Genomic DNA, 19,896 nt, shown 5'->3' on the forward strand with positions numbered 1-19,896 from the left:
GACTGAAGAGAAAGAGCAAGACAAAGGGGAGACGAGAGAGAAGTCTGTACATCAGAAAGAGAGTGAGAGAAAAAAGTGAGAGAGTGATAGAGAGACACAGACAGAGAGAGAGAGAGAGAGAGAGAGAGCGAGAGAGAGAGAGAGAGACCTGACTAAAATAAATACTGCCGTCAAGGATTACAGGGAGTTTCATCAGAGGTGCGTGTATTGTGGGCTGCTGCCACCAGCCTGATCCAGCCAAGCAGCTCTGGGTCACTACTGCGCTGCACTTGAAGAGCCGACGATAGAAGTCTCGAGTAATTCCGTAATAACGTGGACGTGATGTGTAATAAAAGACAAAATGAAAGCCTTTCTTCTATTGCCTAATAATCACTCTTGACGTGATTACTGCAAGGTTGTTTTCAGAGGTATAAAATGAGCATTTTATGGTGAATCTACTCAGCATCCATATGATTTCAGTTTGAATTTTTAGTGTATTAGAGTTGAATTTACAGGAAGAGCATTTTGGGTGACAGTACCAAGTTAATGTATACTCCATACGGTGCTATTTTACACAGTATGTTTCCCTATGCTTTGCTGGATCCAACCTGCCTTATGAACATACTGACATTTTGATTTAATGTCACAAGGTAACCTCTGACCTCATTCAAAGTTAAATTCTGAGTCAACAAGACAGCCAGCTATTACTTACTGGGACTTGAGCATGTATAGATAAAAACTGCAGGGTATCAGAGTCACCAGTCGTTTATCGGCTTCCCACCAAGCAATGTGGACAGGCTGTATCCTTCCCTTCCTTCCTGTGGGTTGACCCTGGAGTGACCCTGAAAAGTCGCAAAAGCTTACAGGAAGGCATTCTGGAGATTAGAAAATAAACAACACAGCAGATAGGACACAGACAGTAACAAAGACATCCTGAGATGAAGGAAGACACACACACACACACACACACACACACACACACACACGGTATCTATTTTGGAAACACTGGAACGCTTCCTCTGCCATGAAAACTGCTCCATAGGAGAACAAGACTTTTGATACTAAGCCCCTTTGATACTAAATCCCATAACAAACTCCTAATCAAATTAAACAACCCCCACGTGCAGGCTTGATCATTTACACCATGTCCTTGTAAGTTCACTTCTCCAGCCATGCAGCTGTACCCTGAGCCTGCACCAAGGCCCACCCAGGCTGTCCAGACTGTCCTGCCGTGCCGAGCTGCTCCTGGGTTTCCTGTTCCCCTCCACCACCCGGGGAATCGTCAGCTCTGAAGGAAATCCTCACACTCCGCGATGGTCCCGCTGGTAAAGTGAGCAGAGGATAATTGCGTCCTGGTTTCTGGCTGCTACCCGGCCTAGCCTCCAGGGTGAGGTGGGACAAACCCGAGACCCGGGGAGGACATTCCTTCAAGCAAACATGGGCAACACAACCTGAAGGTGTCCATGGACCCAGCCAGTTAAAGATGCCATCAAAATGAGGATCCTGTGGCCACAAATGGATGACCCAAAGGTGGTTGAAACATCTACCATAAACACCCCATTAAAAATACAAATGTATTATAATTGGACATGTAGACCTAGCACAGAAAAAAAAAACAAATCCAGAAGTGTTAATCTCTGCAGTAAGGGGGAGGAGGGGGAGGGGGGAGCTGTTAGCCATAGTGAAATGTAAAAAATATTTTTCATACATACCATAAAATGCCCACACAAGCAAAAAAACCTTGAGTACTCCCAGTGACCTGGTTTGACCCTGGTCTCCTCGGTTTTTGCCAGTGCTGGTTGTCACATGTCTATGGCTGGTGAGGTGGTTGTTTTAGCTGCAGTGTGGGAATCGCCAAACTCTCCACAGATTAGAGGCAAGGAACCACCCACACACTGCTAGGAGAGAGTCTTGCCCAATTCCAGCACGACCTTTCTCTGTACTTTGCCTGAGGTAAGAGCTGTTAAACAACCTGATGTCACCACAACAGCTCGAGGAATCCCAACCTTTAGTTCAAAATCTACTGAGGCTGTTAACACTAAACCTTAAGCCGATGTAGTCTTATAGGGTTTAACAAGGGATAATACAAACTGCCTCGTGGTATGCCTCGCAGTTTAGAATGCTTCAGAAAGATGGGACAGTGAGAGGTATACCTCATATACTTCTGAGCCAGTCTTAAGTCTCAGAGAAACCTGAAGCTTTCTCTCTGCAGTCATAAAAGCACCAGTAGCACTTCTCTAAGAGCATAAACAAAATTATTTGAAAACAAAAAGATCCCCCCCACTCCCAAGCCAGGTAAAGGATAGCAGCTTTACACTGCGAGACAGGACAGTGAGAGTTGTAGGCAGCTACAGGGAATAGGAGTGCTTGTTTAGCATGATTGAATCAGGTGGCATCTATTGTAGCAAATAGATGACATAACTGTCCAGCCTCTCTGTCTACTCCAATGAATGCTGAAACAGCTCACCCACCCTTGACCCACTGGTGTAGCTGAGACATCTGAACTGAAGTGTCTACTAGGACTAAACATAATGTAATAAAGCATGGCCTGTTATTAGCCAGGCCACTTGAGGATGATGGGTTCCCTTCTTGAGTCTTTCTTTCTTAATTCAGCCCAGGGAGTTTTTTTAACCACTGTCAGCACTGGCTTATTCATTAGGTATCTGGACCTTTGTACATTTGTAAAGTTGTATTGTGACAATGCATGTTGTAAAAAGCACTATATAAATACATTTGAGTTGACTTGACAAAGTCTGCTAAACACTACCCCGGTTATGGCAGCTATCATGATGTTGTCCTCGTGTGTTTTAAAGTGAAATTTTACTTCATATTTTCTCTGTCACTGAGTCTTCCCTCCCTATGTTCCTTAAATCCTCCCCCCAACTGTCTTTAACTTTCCAACTTTCTCTCTTTCTCTCTGAACTTCGGTGCAAGCTCATGGTTGACTCACTTGACCCCAGGTTTCATCACATTTGTTATGAAAAGCATGTGATTCAGAGGCAGCCGACTCAAAACAGCCACTAACATCTGGGAGTGGACTGAAACTTGCACGTCTCACTCAATATATAATGACAGTTAGAGCTTTCACAATGCATGTAACCTAATAAAATAACAACTAGCATTTATGGATGCTAACACACTTTAATATGACAGGCAATGGGAACTCAAGTTAGCCACACTGTTTGGCAGTTGCACATGATGTCATGTCCTACATTATGATGAAAAGAAGCTCTGAAACACCTAACCACTCAGCCACAAAATGGCAGCAATTCAGAAATTAAGTGTAAAGTCTGGAGATAAATCTTGAGATCACCTCCTGTAATGTGTTCATGGCCTGACTCACATAGGCGGGTGGTGACAGGGTGATACAAACCTACGCCTCAAGTCTGAGCAAAAATTGCTTTTCAATCACATGCTCATGCTAGAAAGGTTTCGTAAAGCCATGCATATTAACTGGACTGAAGTTTCACCACCCTCCACCCCCCACCCTCCACCTCCTCGGCGTTAACGTTCAGGCCCACAGAGCCACCCTACAGTGATTCCATTATCCCCAGCTAGGGCTGAATCAAAGTCATAAGGATTTGGGAAGGATTCCAACTAAACCCAGAGCAAGGCCTCAGAGTCTCAAAGTGAGGTGAGTTTTATGAGCAAATGCTGGTGGGTAGAGAAACATGCACATCGTGCTTGGCATGGTTAATGAGGTGATGCTAGCACACAGTGAGTCACAGCAAAAAGCTTCCAACCAAAAGTGTCACCGCACACTAGGTATGAAGCTGGGCTGCTCGCTAAAATTTTGCTGAACTTCGCTTCATCACTCACCAGATTGTGTGGTTAGCTCCACAGTCTGGGTAGACCGGTAACACATGCTGTAAAAGTACTCCAACAACAATTTCCAACTGCTGAGGTGTTACAAACGCTGATCAGACTCACACTGGAAAGTTTGCTCCATACCTGTCTGTGGCTCAGTGTGCTCCACCTCCTTGGAAGGGCTGTACCATTTTAGAAAAGAATAAGGCCAAACAGGGAAATCCGACTATAATAACCAGCATATTATTTCACTTTGTCCTCTGTGGGTTTTTTAAGTGGGGGTTGTCAGACCTGTGGCTTCAGACCTGAGTAAAGGGTGTCAGGTCTGTGGCTGCGGACCTGGGAAAAGCGTGACGCACAGGGGCATGAGGTTTCAGCTGCCTTTGCATATTTCACTTCGCAATTACACTGCATGGGGCCTTGACTCTTGTTTTGAGAAGTGTTGAAAAACTGCTGAGCTAAGTGCCCTGGTGTCTGCCTGAGGGTTAAGTAATGCTTCAGCAGAAATTTCCTCTAAACAGAGACCTTGGGCACATGATGAACTAGGAAGTTAATCAATTAAGTAATTCAGTGTCATATCTAATGCATGTGAGGATGAATGACTGAAATTTATTTTCTTTAGGAACCAGTAGATAACATGCACATGGCATTAACTATTGCCTAATTAATTTCACGCACTTCTAAAACACGCCAGTAGTTTTGTCCAATATTCAACGTTTAAGCATAATGCTCCTTTATTAATAACTAGTGTAAAAGCATAACCCTATCTTATCATATGGTAGTCCTACAGATGCCCCAACACCACAATCTATTTCATAAGCTCAGAAAGTAACCCCATGCTTTGTACCCGAAGGACAAGATCTGTTCAAATACCTGCCTCTTTATGACAACAGCCTTGTTTTTACTCAATACCGCATACCATCACACACTAGTCAGCACTGCCTGGTTTCAAAACATCACATTTTGCAGTTTATCGCTACTTAAAACCTGTGTAGGAGACTCTAAGGAGACGCTGTGCGCAGAGCAGGCTTGGAATAAACCCGGCTGGACCATCTCCTTCCTCACACCACATGTCGAGTGCCCACTCAGTCCACTTCATGAGATTACCCTACAGCCTAGGCAGTCTGCAACACTTCCGAAGCACAAATAACACCAAGCTAAGTGGGCCACAGAACAAATACACAAGTGAGACTGACAAAAGAGACAACGCCCATGGAAATGTTTATTAATATTTACTCATCTTGTGTGGGAACTCCCTATATTTTACCTACCCAGAGTGGAACATAATAACTTAAATCTGTGTCATGGTACATCAGTTCATGTTGCTTTTCTTTGGCGGTTTCCGGCAACAGCTCAGTAGAGCTTTGCTTGTAAGGATATGCGATCCGGAACCACTTCCAAGGTAGTTACTATGATTTATCATTCTCCTCACACCACACAGAACATTCCAAAACAAATGAGCAAAGCAAAAGCGGCCGAGTACGTTAATCCTCCTGTAGTTCAGCCTGCAGGAAGGGAAGCGGAGCTGTAACCTCGTGTTTGCTTATGTTTAGCATTGACACTGTTTTGGCTGAACAAATTCACAGGTATTACTGTACCAAACCGCTCTGGTTGTATGTGTACCCTGTCTTTAAGCCTATATTCACAGCAAATATCTAGAAGGTGGGAAAGAGAGTAAAAGAGAGAGAGAGAGAGAGAGAGAGAGAGAGAGAGAGAGAGGGGTGGGAGGGGAGAGACAGTGAGGTGGTGTGAGGGAGGAGAGAGCGCTAGAGAGAGAGTGACAAAGCCAAGTCCAGACGGAAGTATTCAATTCATTCAGTTCTCAGAAAAGCTGTTGCCAGAACAGCTCAGTGATTAAGAGGGCACAGGCTTAAAAGGCCTCAAAGCAACACATGCACTGGCTAGATTGAAAAGACACACACACAAACACCACACAAAATTGGACACAGACAATGCAGACAGTTAATATTTGAAAGCCTTTATTTTTGAAATATTAGAAATGATCACACATCCAGTCTAGCATCATGAAAGACATACCTTCCTCCACTTCTTGCATTTGAAAGAACGTGTCTTTCATATTAGAGGGTTAAAAGGAAGTTGTTTGGTCCGTCATTAATGAACCATTAGGTGGGTAATACACAACTTCAGGCTTTGAAACAGCAGCCGTGTCATGTGTCAAGTCCATCGCCACAGAAAGGGGTTAAACGCTGCTGATGAGTAGACCGTCTTTGCACAGAAGGCTAAGATGGGTCCTTTAAAAGGCCCTGAAGATATGCAACGTAAAGAATAAATTATAACATTATTAAAAGATGGGAAGTGTATTTCTTTGGCTGGGAAAATAAGGTTGTTTGCATTGTCACTGTATGAATCTGGATACTTAGATCAGGCTCTGTATGGAGAGTCTACTTGCCTAAATGTTCATTTTGAGTGCTCTTTGCCAAGTCTTGAGAAGTCTCTGAAAGTCTCAAGAAGCCCCAAAAGACATCTGGGAAACACTGCAAAGACCCAAAACAGGAGCACAAAGCTGTCAGTAGGTGCGGCTTGAAGAAAGAAAACATTGTTTGTGCAAAAGGCTGGTTGCTGCTATGGAATTCTGGCTTTCACAACCTTTCAAAACAAAAGCGCAGGAGTGAGTCTGAATAAGCAAATAATAATCTTTCTTTCTTTTGACTTAAAGGGACATCATGACACGTGTAACCAAAAGCGTTGTCATCTTCATCCACACGAGTTGTGAGGAACAGGCGGTTCTTCAGGCCCCTGCCTACGAAGCTCTGTAACGTGGTGCAGTCATACTGACTGCAGAAGAGTTCCATTCGGAACAGAAACCTGAACGTGAACTGCCGAGTTCCCCTCCCCTCAACGCTGAGAGCACTGCTAATAATGGTGCCCACATTTGACGAGGTGAGAACAGTCTGTGGGTTTCAGTTTGCACTGTTTTCTTTCAGGTGAGTTGAAGTGTGATGTATGTGACCAACATCAATGTGCTTAACCATAGCTAGAAAGCATCTGAAAGTCAGCAAAGAATCTTTTTTTTATATTTCAGTCTCAGAACTGGGTGGACAGTGCATTCCTGTCCTATTTCAGGATTTGGGCATACTACTGACAGATCATCAAACTGACATGATCAGACATCTGTAACCTTAATGCAAAGAACCAGGACACAGCTAATTCGATTAACCTGGACGCATTCGTTAGGCCCTCTGTAAATGAAGCTATTTATAGTATGTGTGTCTGCAAAACAGGACAACTGTCATCAAAACAGGTGTGGCCACAAAAGCTGGGCTTGCCATCATTTTCACTGGCTCCTATGAGGCAAAAAGAGATGCAACATTCACAGGCTTGGATTTCTGTGCAGTTGATGTGTATCTGTAGTTCCAGCTGGAGCTGAGCATTCCCAACTGTCCATCAGCAAGAAACCCTTTGCTGAGAACATTGCTAGTTCCCATGGTGATACTGTGTCTCAAACCAAAAAGGGTGGTATTTTCACAGAACCATTTTTGCACTGCTAACAGCCAGAGGATTTCTGGGAAATGAAGGGCAACCTTTCCATGTATCAATGAGATACTGTAATATAATTAAATTAATTGCCTTAGCCACCGGATGTTTAGAGTTATGCTGTTACATGGTGACTCAGCTGATAATAACAGCCAAAAACGCCACAGCGCTAAACAAGGCAATACCTCACCTAACTGTTTCCTGTGCTGATAGATTATTGCTGAACTGATGTGTCTTGCTATTCGTGGACTAGCAGCCGCTTGGAGGTGTTGGCTTGAATGCTGAAACACATTGCCCAGCCAAGTTGATTCCATTTTAAGGACTGGTTCAATGATCTCCCACTCAAAGGCTCAGTGATGATAGAACAGCCCAGGAAACTTCCGACGCCCACCTACTCATACAGGCAGCCTCTGACTCACCTCGAAACCAGGAGGGCTGTACAGCAGAACAACATTCTGCAACCTCACCTGTGTCTACAAGCAGACTGAAGAGCCTGAGCATACAAACAATACACCCTCTGTGAGACGGGGAAAATATGCTTTTGGGAGACAACATACAAGAATAATGTTTAATGATAGCACCAATTTCTTTATTCTTGGAACTTGGATGTTTTAGGACAGGACAACACTTTACTAAAATAAACATGAATGTATTCGTAAGAATCGCTTTCCTCAGATACCCACGCGCAATGTCTTGAAGGTTACCTAAATATCTTTTTTAGTAAACATTGCTACAATGGTGCAAGACCAATATTGCTGTTGAGTCATACAAGGGGTGTGGTATTCATTCTTGGTATGAGTGGTCTAGCATGAATAGCCACTGTGATCTTCTTACGGTGCATAGAGGCATCATCTTAAATAGCATTCTGTGGCCTGGTAAAGTTCGTTGTTTGAGTAGTTAGTCAAATGTGGTTGCGTTATACATCAAATTACTTGCACTTGGTTGATGATGAACTTTAAAAAGAAAATACACATATTTTCATTCTGCAAAAAAATTAAATGTGAACTTCTGCACTTTGGTGTAATAGTACCATTAATAAAAATACATTTACCATTGACTTTTGCAAATATTTTCTTTCATGACAGACTATTTATATGTTTTTTCCTGTCTCTCTAGCTAATCCTTGGCCAAGACTATTTGACCACACCATCACTCCCCTTTGGAGACCAGTACTGTCTTTTTTTATATTGTATCTCTTATTCAAGTACTTCGTAACTTCCTCCCGCTACACCCGCACCATCCCAACCCAACATAATAAGTTAACTAACTGATTCATGGGAACATGGGAAAGAAAAGATAGAGAGAAAGGGACAGAGAGCCAGACAGGGATCTCAAAGACAGTTGAGCATGCATGCACACACACACACACACACACACACACACACACACCTAGTTATAATGCATATACATTGGTTATAAATTGTATCATAGATATGGATTATATCAGTATATAAGTGTTAAGTGGTTTGAGTTAAAGGATATGTAGGACTACCTCACAGGCAATATTCATAGTTACTTTTTTTTGTTTGTTTATTATTAGTTTTTTTTTAATCCCAATACATCTCAAAGGCTTCAAATTGATTTTTGAGGCATTTAATTTTTCTAGCGATATATATTCTAATTAAATATTTAACCACACCACTGTGCAATGCTTACTGTATTACAAAGTTTCCAGCTTAAGAGGTCTTTTTTATGTGATGGCTAATACCACCAGTAAAGGTTTTGTGTGTTGTGATGGGAGGACAGGTCATCCGATGGGCATACTGGGGTGGTACTGTTAAAACAGGATGATATGTGCTCAGTGACTGCTTTCCAAACAGCTTGACTGCATGGGAACCCCATAATGCCTGTAGATAATCTTCTATTTTGTTTCCTGTGCAGTGAGTTCTAATATTTGTGTCCACCAGCCCCACCTTATCCTCTGCTTAGTCATGTGTACTCTATGATTTGCTTTATATTTAATTAATTGCATAATAGTTCTGTAGTCACAGAAAAAGTAGAAATGCATATCTTTTCCTTATGAATATTTTCCACAAAAGCTTTCAGAGTTGTAAAAAATTACAGTATTGCTAAAGCAGGGGTGTTGTTTTATTGCTGGCTAAGGAATGTCAGATCAGATATTTTTGATTTGCTTGACATTTTGATTGCTCTATTGCTAGCCAACAATTATTGACATGGTGAAATTATTGTAAGTAAAAATTAGGTGTAATTGTAATTAGTGAGTCCAATGAATTGAACTATTAGGCTGTGGGTTCAAGAACAAATAGAGAAAAAATAATTAACTTTGGGTAGTAGTCGTCTTTTTCTTTGCTGGCACAAGGATAAGGGTGAAAAAGACTGTTAGACTGTTAGCTTGGTAGAAATGTTAATGCCTAGCTTGTTAATATTATCTGAGGTGACAGAAATAGTATATGATTGGATTTTTTTGTGATTTCCACTGAATGGTAAAATTGTTGATTTTAAGCAGTTCATGTAATAGTCTGATTTGAATGAAAATCCAAATGTAACTTTGATTGCTTCATTTAATTACCTTAGTGACTCATGTACATTGAGTAACACATCTTCTGCATAAAAACTGATTTTGGCTTTGTTATACTGCTAATTCCAATACCTACGATACTCTGGTTTTGACCGACTGCATTTGCTCGCTTTCCAGGCAAACTTGCGCTGCAGCGTGTACTATTGCGACGGTGCGCTGTAGATGTCGTCAGGCAGAAGAGGCGGCGCTTACATGTTGCAATCGCACTAAGTGCAGCATCATCGCGTAATGTACAAAAGCATAATAGGAGTAGCTACCCAAACTGAGAGCTCACAGTCGGACGCTCAGGCGGAGGGACCACGGCTGGTTTCAGACCTCATTTATAAAGGCGTCCGTGATCAATTTCGAAGGAATAGTCAACCGAAAAAAACGAAGCAAAAGACAACAACAACAACAACAACAACAACAAAAAACACCTAAGGGCTATTTCTAATCTCTGTGCTGCCGCCGACACGTCTTCGGGTTTTAGTAACTTTTCAGGACTTATTTTTTTTTCTTTCGTCCAAACGTTAATTCAAGATATTGAGTTAACTGGAATACCGGACTGACTCCGTGTGACAAGTTTGAGGGAAAAAAAAATTTACTTTATTTGACCACCGAAGACTACATACTGTGGAAACCGAGAAAAGCAACGCAACATTGTTCATCCAGCGGGAATAAGGAACAAAGACTGCCGTGCCAACGACAGACGCGCTCACCGGCGTCTCCACCGGACTGACTGATAGTTTATGTGATTAAGAGTTGACGAGAAGAAACCGAAGACTTCTGCGACGAACAAAATCCGGCGGTCCATTTTATTTATTTTTGCAGTTGTTTCGGATACTTTGTACTTTGTAGAAACACAGTTCAGCCTAAACCAACTACTGACAAGTCAAGAAAAGGCGCTTCAAGTTGACTCGTGGCAATTTATCAGCCCGAGTTTCCGAGCTAGCTGCTGTACATGCCATAAATCCAGTATAATTTTTTGTCGAGGTTTAGTGCTTCTTCACAATTGGAAAATGTATTGAGACAAACCGCTAAGTCGCCCACAACTCGTACGACTGGAGTTCCTAAACCATTGTTCTGTTTTGGAGAGGAGCAAGTCCTTTGTCTGCCAGCGAGGTGAGTGAAACTCACTAACCCGCCACATTGGAGGTCATGAACGCTGCATTTTGGTGGTGTGAACAAGAGTCCTTTGCCATGCGTGTCCACCGCTGATTAGCTGGTTTCCTTAGAAAAGATAATTGTGAAATAGTCTGGGTTAAACTTCATAGGGAAAGTGATGGTGAAACTCTTTCCCCAATCACTCCTCACGGTGAATTCGCGCAGTATATTGTTTGAGTTTTCTCAAATCGTATGCGTTTCAATGTTCTCTTTTTTAATATATCATGCTTTTCAACAAAATATAGTACAGGGATTACAAATAAATACATATGCGGATAAAATTTATGTGTACTCTGCAGATCCACAGTCAAATGGAAAAACGCGATTGCGCTACGTCATTTTATGACTCACGCTTGAATGTGTAATAACTCCGAGTCTGTGACTCACTCACTGACTGCCATCAGGCTTTCGAAAGCGGTAGCCAGTGGCTTGGGTAACAGCTCGCTTGCATCAGTGTGGGTCATTCCTTCGGTGCCACAATTTATCTTGTTTGATAGATTAACGGATGTGAATCAACTTTGCCATGCCCCATATCCTCATTTGTTGCATTGTTCAGTTTTTTAGTTTTTTTTTTCACCGTTGGATTCACTGTTACGCAGAGCAGTCATCAAAGGCATTTCACTGCCTGTTATACGGTGTATGACTACGTATGTGACAAATCAACTTTGATTTGATTTAGATTTTTTGTTGTGTACTGCATCCTGCATAACTGTGCTCTGGTTTCACTATTTATGCATTTATATTAAAGTAAGGTGTTTATCAGCTTAAATCATGCACGGCTGAGTTTGAATAAATAACTGCAACAACATGCGGTTGACACATAACATATGTTCAGCTAAATGCGCTGTCACAGGGTTATGACCTCATCCATTCATAAACCTCGATTTTCTTTTAACCAGATGAGTGTGAACCTCTCAACGCCCACTCTTCCTCTGAGCTTGAAACGAGTGGACTGCGAAGACTCCCACAGCACGGATGTGCCGAAATGCAAGCGACGCAGGCTGAGTCAGCCCCCCTCCCCTGGTCTGGCCCCCTGCCTGCGGCCTCTGAGCCACAGCGTGGAGCATGCGGGCCCAGAAAGCCACCCTGTCTCCTCCATTGGACCCTATATTCTACTGGAGGCCACAGAAGGCACTCAGACATACAGGGCTGTTCACCGTGCTACAGAGCAGGTCTACACCTGTAAGGTAAGCTCCCTGCCTCACTGTGTCGTACTGGGGTCTCCTGCTGTTGTGCAACAAAGCATCTTGGTCTGTTTGTCGAATTGAATGCAAAATTTGACACTTGTTAAGAATCTAATCTTTCCCTGCATAGAGTACAATAATTCCATGTATAAGGTACATGATTGTCATATTTACTGGTTGTATTGTTCTTTATATGATTCATAAGCCTAAGAGGAACAATAGCCTGATTATAGCTAGTGTTGTTTTCAGCTATAATGAATACGTTTGTTGCTCTTTCTTTTGGTAGGTGTTTTCCATGAGGAAGTACCATGAGCTCATCGCCCCGTACACCCGTGTGCTGCCCCACGACAACATCTGTAAGATATCGGAGGTGATTATGGGGGAGCGAAATGTGTACCTCTTCTTCGAGCATAGCTATGGTGACATGCACTCGTACGTGCGCACATGCAAGCGGCTGCAGGAGGACGAGGCCGTGCGGCTCTTCGGCCAGATGGCGGCAGCGGTCGCACACTGTCATGAGAACGGCGTCGTTCTTAGAGACCTCAAGCTTCGTAAATTCGTCTTTGCTGACGCGCAGAGGTTAGTTAGCGATCAAAACCCTTTTCTTCTCTTAGAGCTTATAGAAGACTTATAGAGAAAACTATGGAACTGTGTGATGCATGTAACAGTAAAGTTGTCATTTCTCAGGCCAGCTGAACGCACAAAGTCAAAAGTCTGGGACAAAGTAAATGTTGGAAAGTGAGCTAAAAGTGTATATATAATTCCTCTGTCCCAACAGGACGAAGCTGGTCTTGCAGAACCTGGAGGACTCGTGTCTCCTGAACGGAGCAGACGACTCTCTCACAGACAAGCATGGCTGCCCGGCCTACGTCGGTCCGGAGATCCTCAACTCCCGCCACTCTTACTCAGGGAAGGCTGCGGACGTGTGGAGCCTGGGGGTGGTGCTTTACACCATGCTGGTGGGACGCTACCCTTTCCAGGACGTAGAGCCTGCAGCTCTGTTCAGCAAAATCCGCAGGGGGGCCTTCACCATTCCCGAGAGCCTCTCCCCCAGGGCTAAGTCTCTCGTGTGCTGCATGTTGAGGAAGTCACCCTCTGAGAGGCTGGAGGCGCCAGACATCCTGCTGCACCCTTGGCTGCTCTGCAGGGGAGAAGGTGTGGCTAGCCAGCAGCTCACCTCCAGACATTGTGCAGACCAGGTAGTCCCAGACTTTGAAGAGAGCAAGGACAGAGACTGTTACTGAAGCCAGCGGAGCAGCAGAGTGAGTGTTCTCCTCCCTGCTCGCCTGCCAGCTTCTGCTAGCGTAGTAGGGTATGCCGTGGTTCGCTTCAGAGGGTGCACGGTGGTCATGCACAGGGCAGGGCTCAATACAGCCCAGATACCACAAAAAAAGGTGAACAGCATGGCTGTTTGTCATCAGGCAAAGAATCTGAGAGGTTTGAGTCAGGCAGCTGGACTTTGTGGTCACTGCAAACGTTTAAGGCCACACTGGTTTGATAACCTTATCACACCTGGGATCTACCTACCTGTGCACTTCTAAAGGATATGAAAAGGGCTGTGAAAAGGTGAATGGCTCAAGTCGTGCGTTGGCCGCTTGAAGGATTCAGTCACAAGCAGTTTAATTGTCCAAAGCACAACTGGTCCTTCATCAAAACATCAAACTTGTTTCGTTCAGCAGTATTGTGATATCTATGTATATATTTCTTACAGTGTACATTTAAGCTGTTGGAAAGACCTCTACCTTGAATCCTGGGATACTTGATGCACAGTATGTGCCTTTTTGTATGTACTGTTTACATAATTTGCAGTGGAAAATACGGTTGACTATTTAAAGTGCCTTTTTCACTAGTACAGTTGATGTTATGTTGGGTTTTTTCAAGTAACCTACCAAAGATTTTAAGTTTCTTCACTTCTCATTGTTTATTGTGTGACTCCCTCATAGGTTAGTTGAAGTGCTTATGTTGGTTTTCCCATGTGAAGAGCTAAAGTCTGATGGTCTATATCATTTGGACACATACCTGTTTTCATGAGATAAATCCTAGTGTTGATTCACTCAGAGAACATGGCAGAACATGGAGAACTCTATTCCTATATCTGTAGACCAGGAGCTGTACGTAAAGTCCAGCTACAATTCTGCGTAACCTTTCAGGATAACATGTCCTCAGTGCCAGGGTTTTTTATTGTTCTCTGAGGAACCTGTGATGTCATTGTAGGCATGGTGACTTGGGTCATGGATAAGTTAAAAAAAACAAACAAAACAAACAAACAAAAAAAAACAAAAAAAAGAAGAAGAAAAAAAAAAGAGAAACCAAATGACCTACGGCATGAGTGCTGTCTGTTGTGTACATGTTGTGGGTGGACTTAGTTAGACCCTGAAGAATATGGAGCGGTAGGTGACTGGCACCGCGGTAAGATTCCATGTAATGGTAAAGTGGTGTGTCTAACACGTTTGGCAAACAAAGGCATTACATTAGTTGCCAGTAGTGATGCCTGCATGCAATGCTTTGACTCTTGTTTGTCAAACTACTTTGTGTTATTTGTAAATATGTTTTTGTTACCATGACATAAAAAGAACACTACAGTTTTCTCAGTTCAAAGGATTTAATTTTTTATGTTTTGTTGTTGCCAGTACAAATAAACAAAAGTTCAAATAATGCCTGTTTTTATGAATGTGCTGATGGGTTTTGTCTCATCTCAACTAACTCTTTAAAATAAAATGCATACAAGCTTGTTGTCTCTTAAGCTGCCTAAAAGAGTCATTTAATAAACAGAATTAGGCTAAAATGTTTAAGCTCTTCTGTCCAGCTTTACTGCATTTCCCATTGCTGATCTGCCTTCCAAGTACCCTTATACTCTAGTTTGTGTAACAAAAAGCATAATAACATTTAAGGTCTTGCAGACCCTTCACCTGTACATTTCTGAAACTCAAGGCTGGCAGTAGGCTGTGAAAGTATAAAGTGCAGTATTATGGGGATGAGTGAACCAGGTCATACAGGAGAGAAAGAAGCCAAGGACAAATGTATGGCATATTCCCCATCTGGTTTAGCTATGCATTTGGAATCAACAAACAAGCATTATTTTGACAAAGGGGTAGAGAGCAGCTGTTTTTTTACTGTAGAGAGCAACAGTTTTTACTCATCCTCTTTAAAAGCCCTGTAAGAGCAGCTGCCAGTGTTGCAACACATTCTATACGTTAAGCAGTCTCACAAAAAATAAAATACTGAATGTTACTTGAATCTGCATCTGTGACATTTATCTAATGTGTTGCTAAGGAAATATATCGAAGGGCGTACTCTTTTTGCATCAATTCTTTTGACATCGGAACAAAATCCACATATCAGTTGGTCCATTTATAAAATCACAATATAGCAGTAATACAACTTCAGTGAGAATCACAGTAGCACATTTAAACACAGGTACTCTTCTCAGCCCAAGCAACTGATCATTTGTTCTCATTAGCTTCAGCTATCCCTAGCACTAGTAATATTTCCACTATATCCATGTTTAATGACCAAACAAGACAAGGATCATTAAGATACACTGGAAAAGATCAGAACCCTAAAAATAAGTTTTATCAGCTCTGAAACTCAGAACTGGAAAAAACCTGACAGGCCAGGTCAGATTGTTTTCTTCCAATAAGGCCTTAGAAAATGCACACAGTTTGTTCAGTAATTGGTAATGGCAGAGGCAAAAAAAAAACCAAAAAACCCTCATCCAGTTTTACCCTAAACTAGAAAATTCAACTTTACTAAAACCAACACTCATCAGGTTTATCTAGGACAAAAATAATTGTGAGCAAAAATTGTAAAAAGGTAATGTTCCAGAATAAGTACAAACAAACATAAGCACTAAAGCCAGCTCAGATTTGACTAACTGGGAACTAGATTCAAATGTGCACATTTTAAACATCATCATCAGCCTACATCCATAAAAGGGAAAAGGAAAGATTGAATAAACAGCTAAATCTGGGATCTTGTGTTATCTTTAGCTTATCCACAGCCAGGATACACTAGGAGGCAGGAGTGAGTCATGAAACTGCAAAGGAGAAAATGCTGGGAGTTGTGGTTTGGAGCAGGCATCAGGGAGTGTCAGCACAGTGAACTGTCCTTCCTCTGACTAGCCTTTGTGCCCTTAAGGACCCCTGAGGTTTGGCCCTCCTGCCTCTCATAGCTTCCAGCTTGGTCATGCCAGAATACTGAACCACATACTCTGGAGCTACCCCAAGCTAAAACATTAACTTAAAGCTAAAAAAAAAAAGACAAAAATATACAAACACAACAAAACTTGACAGCATAAAAACATGCTTTTAGTTTCTCATTTGGGTTATTTTCAATTTGTCCTTTAAAACAAACACATTTCAAGATATGAGGTTGAAAGAATTCTCACAGCTCATCAGAAACAAAAGAAATTGACATGTGGTTCCAGAATGATGAGACAATGGTATGTGGAATGCTCCCCCTAGTGGCAAGGGACTCCAATATTTGTTAAATGAAAAATAAAATAAGGAGGAAAAAGCAAAACAAATTATATAGATCAACATTTTGGACAGAGGTCCTTTATCAGCTTCATGGCTACACATTTTAATACTAATGGACACTGCATTAATGATATATCTGTCATTAAATTGGGAAACTCAAAGAAAAAGAACTTTAGAACCCCATGGAATTAATAGTATAATTTGGCTCCTCCTCCTACTCAGAAGCACTTTGCTTGCACAATTGATGAAGGACCTCTGTCCGAAACGTTCCGTTTCTAATTTTGAATCTCCCTCTCTCTATCAATAAATCCTATAAACAAGGATACAAAAAGCATGGCTAAATTAAATCTTAGGTTGGTGCCAATTTCTGCACTCAAAAAGAAAAAAAAAAAAAGTTAAAAATAGCAACTGCTTTAAAAACACACACAAAAGAGTAAAACCTGAATAAGCATAAATGAAAAACTTCACATGGCTTTCCAAAAAAATAATAAAAAATACAAATACAAATACACAACTTAAAATATACAACTATCCTGTCACAAGTCTAGCAAAAACTTACTGGATAATAAACTAACTGAAGTCTAAGAAGAAAAGGTGATATTGGACTATAAGAGAGACGTCACCTCTGCCCACAGGCAGTCAGGAGGTAACCACTGGACCTATTGCATCTTCACTGGCCACACAGAGCTCCATACCTACAGAGCAAAACACTGATTAAAGGAGACAAACTTTTTTGGCCCTTACACTTCATAGATTTTAATGGAACACTTTTGATGACATAGAAAATGAAATTCCCATTGCTCGTTCGAATTCCTTCAAAATGAATGTAAGTGTACCCTTGACAGCCCTTCCTATTTGTGTAAAGCCTTGTCAGTGGGTTTTCTACTGACAAACACACCTTTGCTCATCCATGTTCTCCTCCTCCTCCTCTTCTTCTTCTTCCTCCTGCCCTCTATAGCTGCCATCATCCAGGTCCAGATCCAGCTCCGTACCAATGCCAGAGTCCCGGGGAGCCATGAAGAGACTAGAACCCAACCCAACACGGTCACTGCACAACTACAAACCCTTGCAAAACTGCCATTACCCAACTACAAAACCAACTGCAAACACAATACATTGTTGGTTTGTGTAGATGAAGTATTACAAATAGAAGCTGCTTGCTGAACATACAAGGAACTGTACAACCTTGGGCAATATTCTTTCTGTAGCATCTGGGAACACTTTACCTAACAGAGCGGCAAGTGAAAAACACTATCCTTTTCAGCCTCTTGTTGTAGAAGAAATAGTTAAAGGACCACAGGTTCCCTTCTTCTCCATATGGGTCTGAATCAAGGTCTGGATTATAGCTGATTTAGAACAAGAAAAAAAAAAAAAGAAATATAAATTACAATCACAAAGTTAACACACAGTAAGGGCCTAAAATGGATTCAAAAGAATCTGAAGCTCAGGATAAGACAATCATGTAAGATGAGACAATCATGGGACATGGACTGGTAAAGGAGGAATTGTACCTGTAAATGTCACATTCAGCCAAGCTGATCTCATGGTCAATGGCCTCCCAGAGCTGAGGTTGTAGGCGACTGTACGCCTCCCCAGCAGCAACAGACAAGCTACTATTCACGGCGTTGAACACCTGAAGAAACCATGCCATGAAACAGACACATTTTATTTTATTGAGTGCACTGTCCATGTTGGTACTCATATGTTCAAGTCAAACATAATGTTGCACATCCTTTTGTCATGGGAACTGTCTTGGTTACTGGCCATAACAGCCAACACTGTTCTGTATACAAGTAGTCTACTCTAACTATTCTGCAACATGCAGAATACATGCTTTTGGTAAAATAAACAAGTGTCAGCAATTCCATACCCAACTGAGACTGGGCTCTCTGCTGAAGTCGTGTCCCCTGGTGCGGCTGAAGTCATAGTCTGGCCTGAAAGACTCGTTAAGAGTGGCAATCAAGTAGAACAGAGTCTTTCTGCTGCACTTATCCGAGAGGGGCCCCTCTCCTTCATCACCACTCTGACTGTGGCTCAACCTGAAAACATACACACGCATGCGCGCGCGCACATAGACTCAATAAGAAGCAAAGAAAAGACAGGGCATGATTTAAAGGCTTGATTTGAAGCCCAGCATTTTGCCCTTATACTGGTCATCCCTATGGTCTTACTTGCTTGGGCTCACCCCAGATGTTTGTGGAGGAGACAGTGCCTCTAGCACATGAGGAAGTCCTTCCTGACAGAACTGCTTAAACATCTGCTTGTCTTCACCTGCCATTTTGCAGGAGTAGCTTTCAATTCTAGGAAATAAAAATAACATCACCAAACAGCAAAGCCCCACAGTGTGTGTTCAGGTATTGGCTACATTTGCTTACAGTCAGCTCAGTACAACGTGAATTGTAAGCATTTTAGACATTTTATGGAAAACTCTGCAACTTCAATGTCTCACGAGATTTAGCAAGACCGATTCCACAAATTTGTGCACTTACCGTCCGATTATTTTGCAGTCTCCAGTCTCTATAGTGAGTTGTGTATTTATGGCCTCAAAACTTGAATTTTCCAAGAGCTTCATTGTCCGTTTGTTTACAGGGTTTTTATAAGCTAAAATGTGCCTCTGACCCTAGGTTAACTACCAGCTAGATGTCAACCAGTTAAGCAAATGATTAAAAACAGCAAGTAACTTATCTAGCTAAATGCACACAAATAAAAACATACGCTCAAATGTGCAACAACGCTCAATCTTAAAATATATAACGCTAGCTAGCTCGCTACTAACAACGTAATTTGCTAACGTTAGCTCCTTAGCAAATACTCTCTGAGCACTATTTTTGGACACGACAATGGCTCGCCAAGCAAACCATGAGCCCCGAGGCAGCAACAAACAAACTCGGCTCCTTACTTACTGGGATAAAACACAACCTAGCAGCCTCCTCTCATAGTTTACGAGCGCGTTAGAAACATCTGCGGGTTTAATGCAATTCTATGTCTAATGAATATGTCTTCCTTTTTATTGTGAAATTTCCAGTACCTCCCATTAAACAAGCTAAAATTGCGAGGGAAATTATGCATCCCAGCTACTGAATCAAAGTATAAATAGAAACGCAAGGCTTATACAAGCCTTTTTTTTTCGTTGTATCGTTATCCAAAATGCTTGTTTATATTTTTTGTTCGTAACAATACTAGCTACGCAGCTATCCGTATCCTTCTCTTGACACGGTGGTCTTCTATCAGTTGAAGCCACAACAGTAGCGGCTCTACTGACCCCTATCGG

General features: G+C 42.0%; 3 protein-coding genes and 2 long non-coding RNA genes across 8 annotated transcripts in view; 2 read left to right on the top strand and 3 right to left on the bottom strand.

The window, feature by feature from the left end:
• The window catches only part of pnp4a (purine nucleoside phosphorylase 4a), an 86,556-nt gene extending 84,519 nt beyond the window's left edge, over positions 1–2,037 (bottom strand). The window contains exons 1-3 of one of the 2 annotated variants that reach the window (XM_081705048.1): positions 1,692–2,037; positions 1,164–1,482; positions 692–821 (exon numbers count right to left, since the gene is read on the bottom strand). In XM_081705048.1, the coding sequence (XP_081561174.1) occupies positions 692–821; positions 1,164–1,482; positions 1,692–1,694 (452 nt within the window). In that variant the 5' untranslated portion in view covers positions 1,695–2,037. Of the gene's footprint in view, positions 1–691; positions 1,483–1,691 lie in introns of those variants that run through there. The other variant, XR_014119298.1, reaches the window with a different exon arrangement.
• A 1,496-nt stretch (positions 2,038–3,533) lies between these two features.
• Positions 3,534–8,322, top strand: LOC145653047 (uncharacterized). Of its 3 annotated transcripts, none has more exons than XR_014119301.1 (3): positions 3,534–3,613; positions 6,464–6,731; positions 6,830–8,322. It is a non-coding gene; the product is annotated as an uncharacterized LOC145653047 (long non-coding RNA). The 3 variants fall into 3 exon arrangements; XR_014119302.1 differs by lacking the exon at positions 3,534–3,613 and adding an exon at positions 5,102–5,188; XR_014119300.1 differs by lacking the exon at positions 3,534–3,613 and adding an exon at positions 6,183–6,320.
• LOC145653046 (uncharacterized) lies at positions 5,748–6,530 on the bottom strand. Its single transcript, XR_014119299.1, has 3 exons — positions 6,394–6,530; positions 6,197–6,281; positions 5,748–6,050 (listed from the first exon to the last, which is right to left on the bottom strand). It is a non-coding gene; the product is annotated as an uncharacterized LOC145653046 (long non-coding RNA).
• A 1,728-nt stretch (positions 8,323–10,050) lies between the features above and the next one.
• On the top strand, positions 10,051–14,890 carry trib3 (tribbles pseudokinase 3). The gene is made up of 4 exons (XM_027028411.3): positions 10,051–10,921; positions 11,863–12,150; positions 12,434–12,726; positions 12,926–14,890. Exons 2-4 carry the CDS (start codon positions 11,863–11,865, stop codon positions 13,389–13,391), a joined length of 1,047 nt encoding a protein of 348 aa, XP_026884212.2. The 5' UTR covers positions 10,051–10,921; the 3' UTR covers positions 13,392–14,890.
• On the bottom strand, positions 14,731–19,846 carry maf1a (MAF1 homolog, negative regulator of RNA polymerase III a). Its single transcript, XM_027028412.3, has 7 exons — positions 19,115–19,846; positions 18,797–18,925; positions 18,496–18,664; positions 18,137–18,258; positions 17,852–17,971; positions 17,524–17,649; positions 14,731–17,320 (listed from the first exon to the last, which is right to left on the bottom strand). The coding sequence occupies exons 1-7, from the start codon at positions 19,195–19,197 to the stop codon at positions 17,296–17,298; spliced, it is 774 nt and encodes a 257-aa protein (XP_026884213.2). The 5' UTR covers positions 19,198–19,846; the 3' UTR covers positions 14,731–17,295.
• Between the last annotated feature and the right edge of the window lie 50 nt (positions 19,847–19,896).

The sequence above is a fragment of the Electrophorus electricus genome, chromosome 22 (assembly GCF_041902795.1).
Source record: "Electrophorus electricus isolate QZ-2024a chromosome 22, ASM4190279v1, whole genome shotgun sequence".
Lineage (NCBI taxonomy): Eukaryota > Metazoa > Chordata > Actinopteri > Gymnotiformes > Gymnotidae > Electrophorus > Electrophorus electricus.

Excerpts from the sequence above, each read along its gene's own strand:
- trib3 (XM_027028411.3), top strand. The coding sequence starts at position 11,863 with ATGAGTGTGAACCTCTCAACGCCCACTCTTCCTCTGAGCTTGAAACGA. Across the intron at positions 12,151-12,433 it reads AGCAGGTCTACACCTGTAAG|GTGTTTTCCATGAGGAAGTA; the intron begins GTAAGCTCCCTG and ends TTCTTTTGGTAG. Across the intron at positions 12,727-12,925 it reads GTCTTTGCTGACGCGCAGAG|GACGAAGCTGGTCTTGCAGA; the intron begins GTTAGTTAGCGA and ends CTGTCCCAACAG.
- maf1a (XM_027028412.3), bottom strand. The coding sequence starts at position 19,197 with ATGAAGCTCTTGGAAAATTCAAGTTTTGAGGCCATAAATACACAACTC. Across the intron at positions 18,926-19,114 it reads GACTGCAAAATAATCGGACG|AATTGAAAGCTACTCCTGCA; the intron begins GTAAGTGCACAA and ends TTTATTTCCTAG. Across the intron at positions 17,321-17,523 it reads GAGAACATGGATGAGCAAAG|GTATGGAGCTCTGTGTGGCC; the intron begins GTGTGTTTGTCA and ends TTTGCTCTGTAG.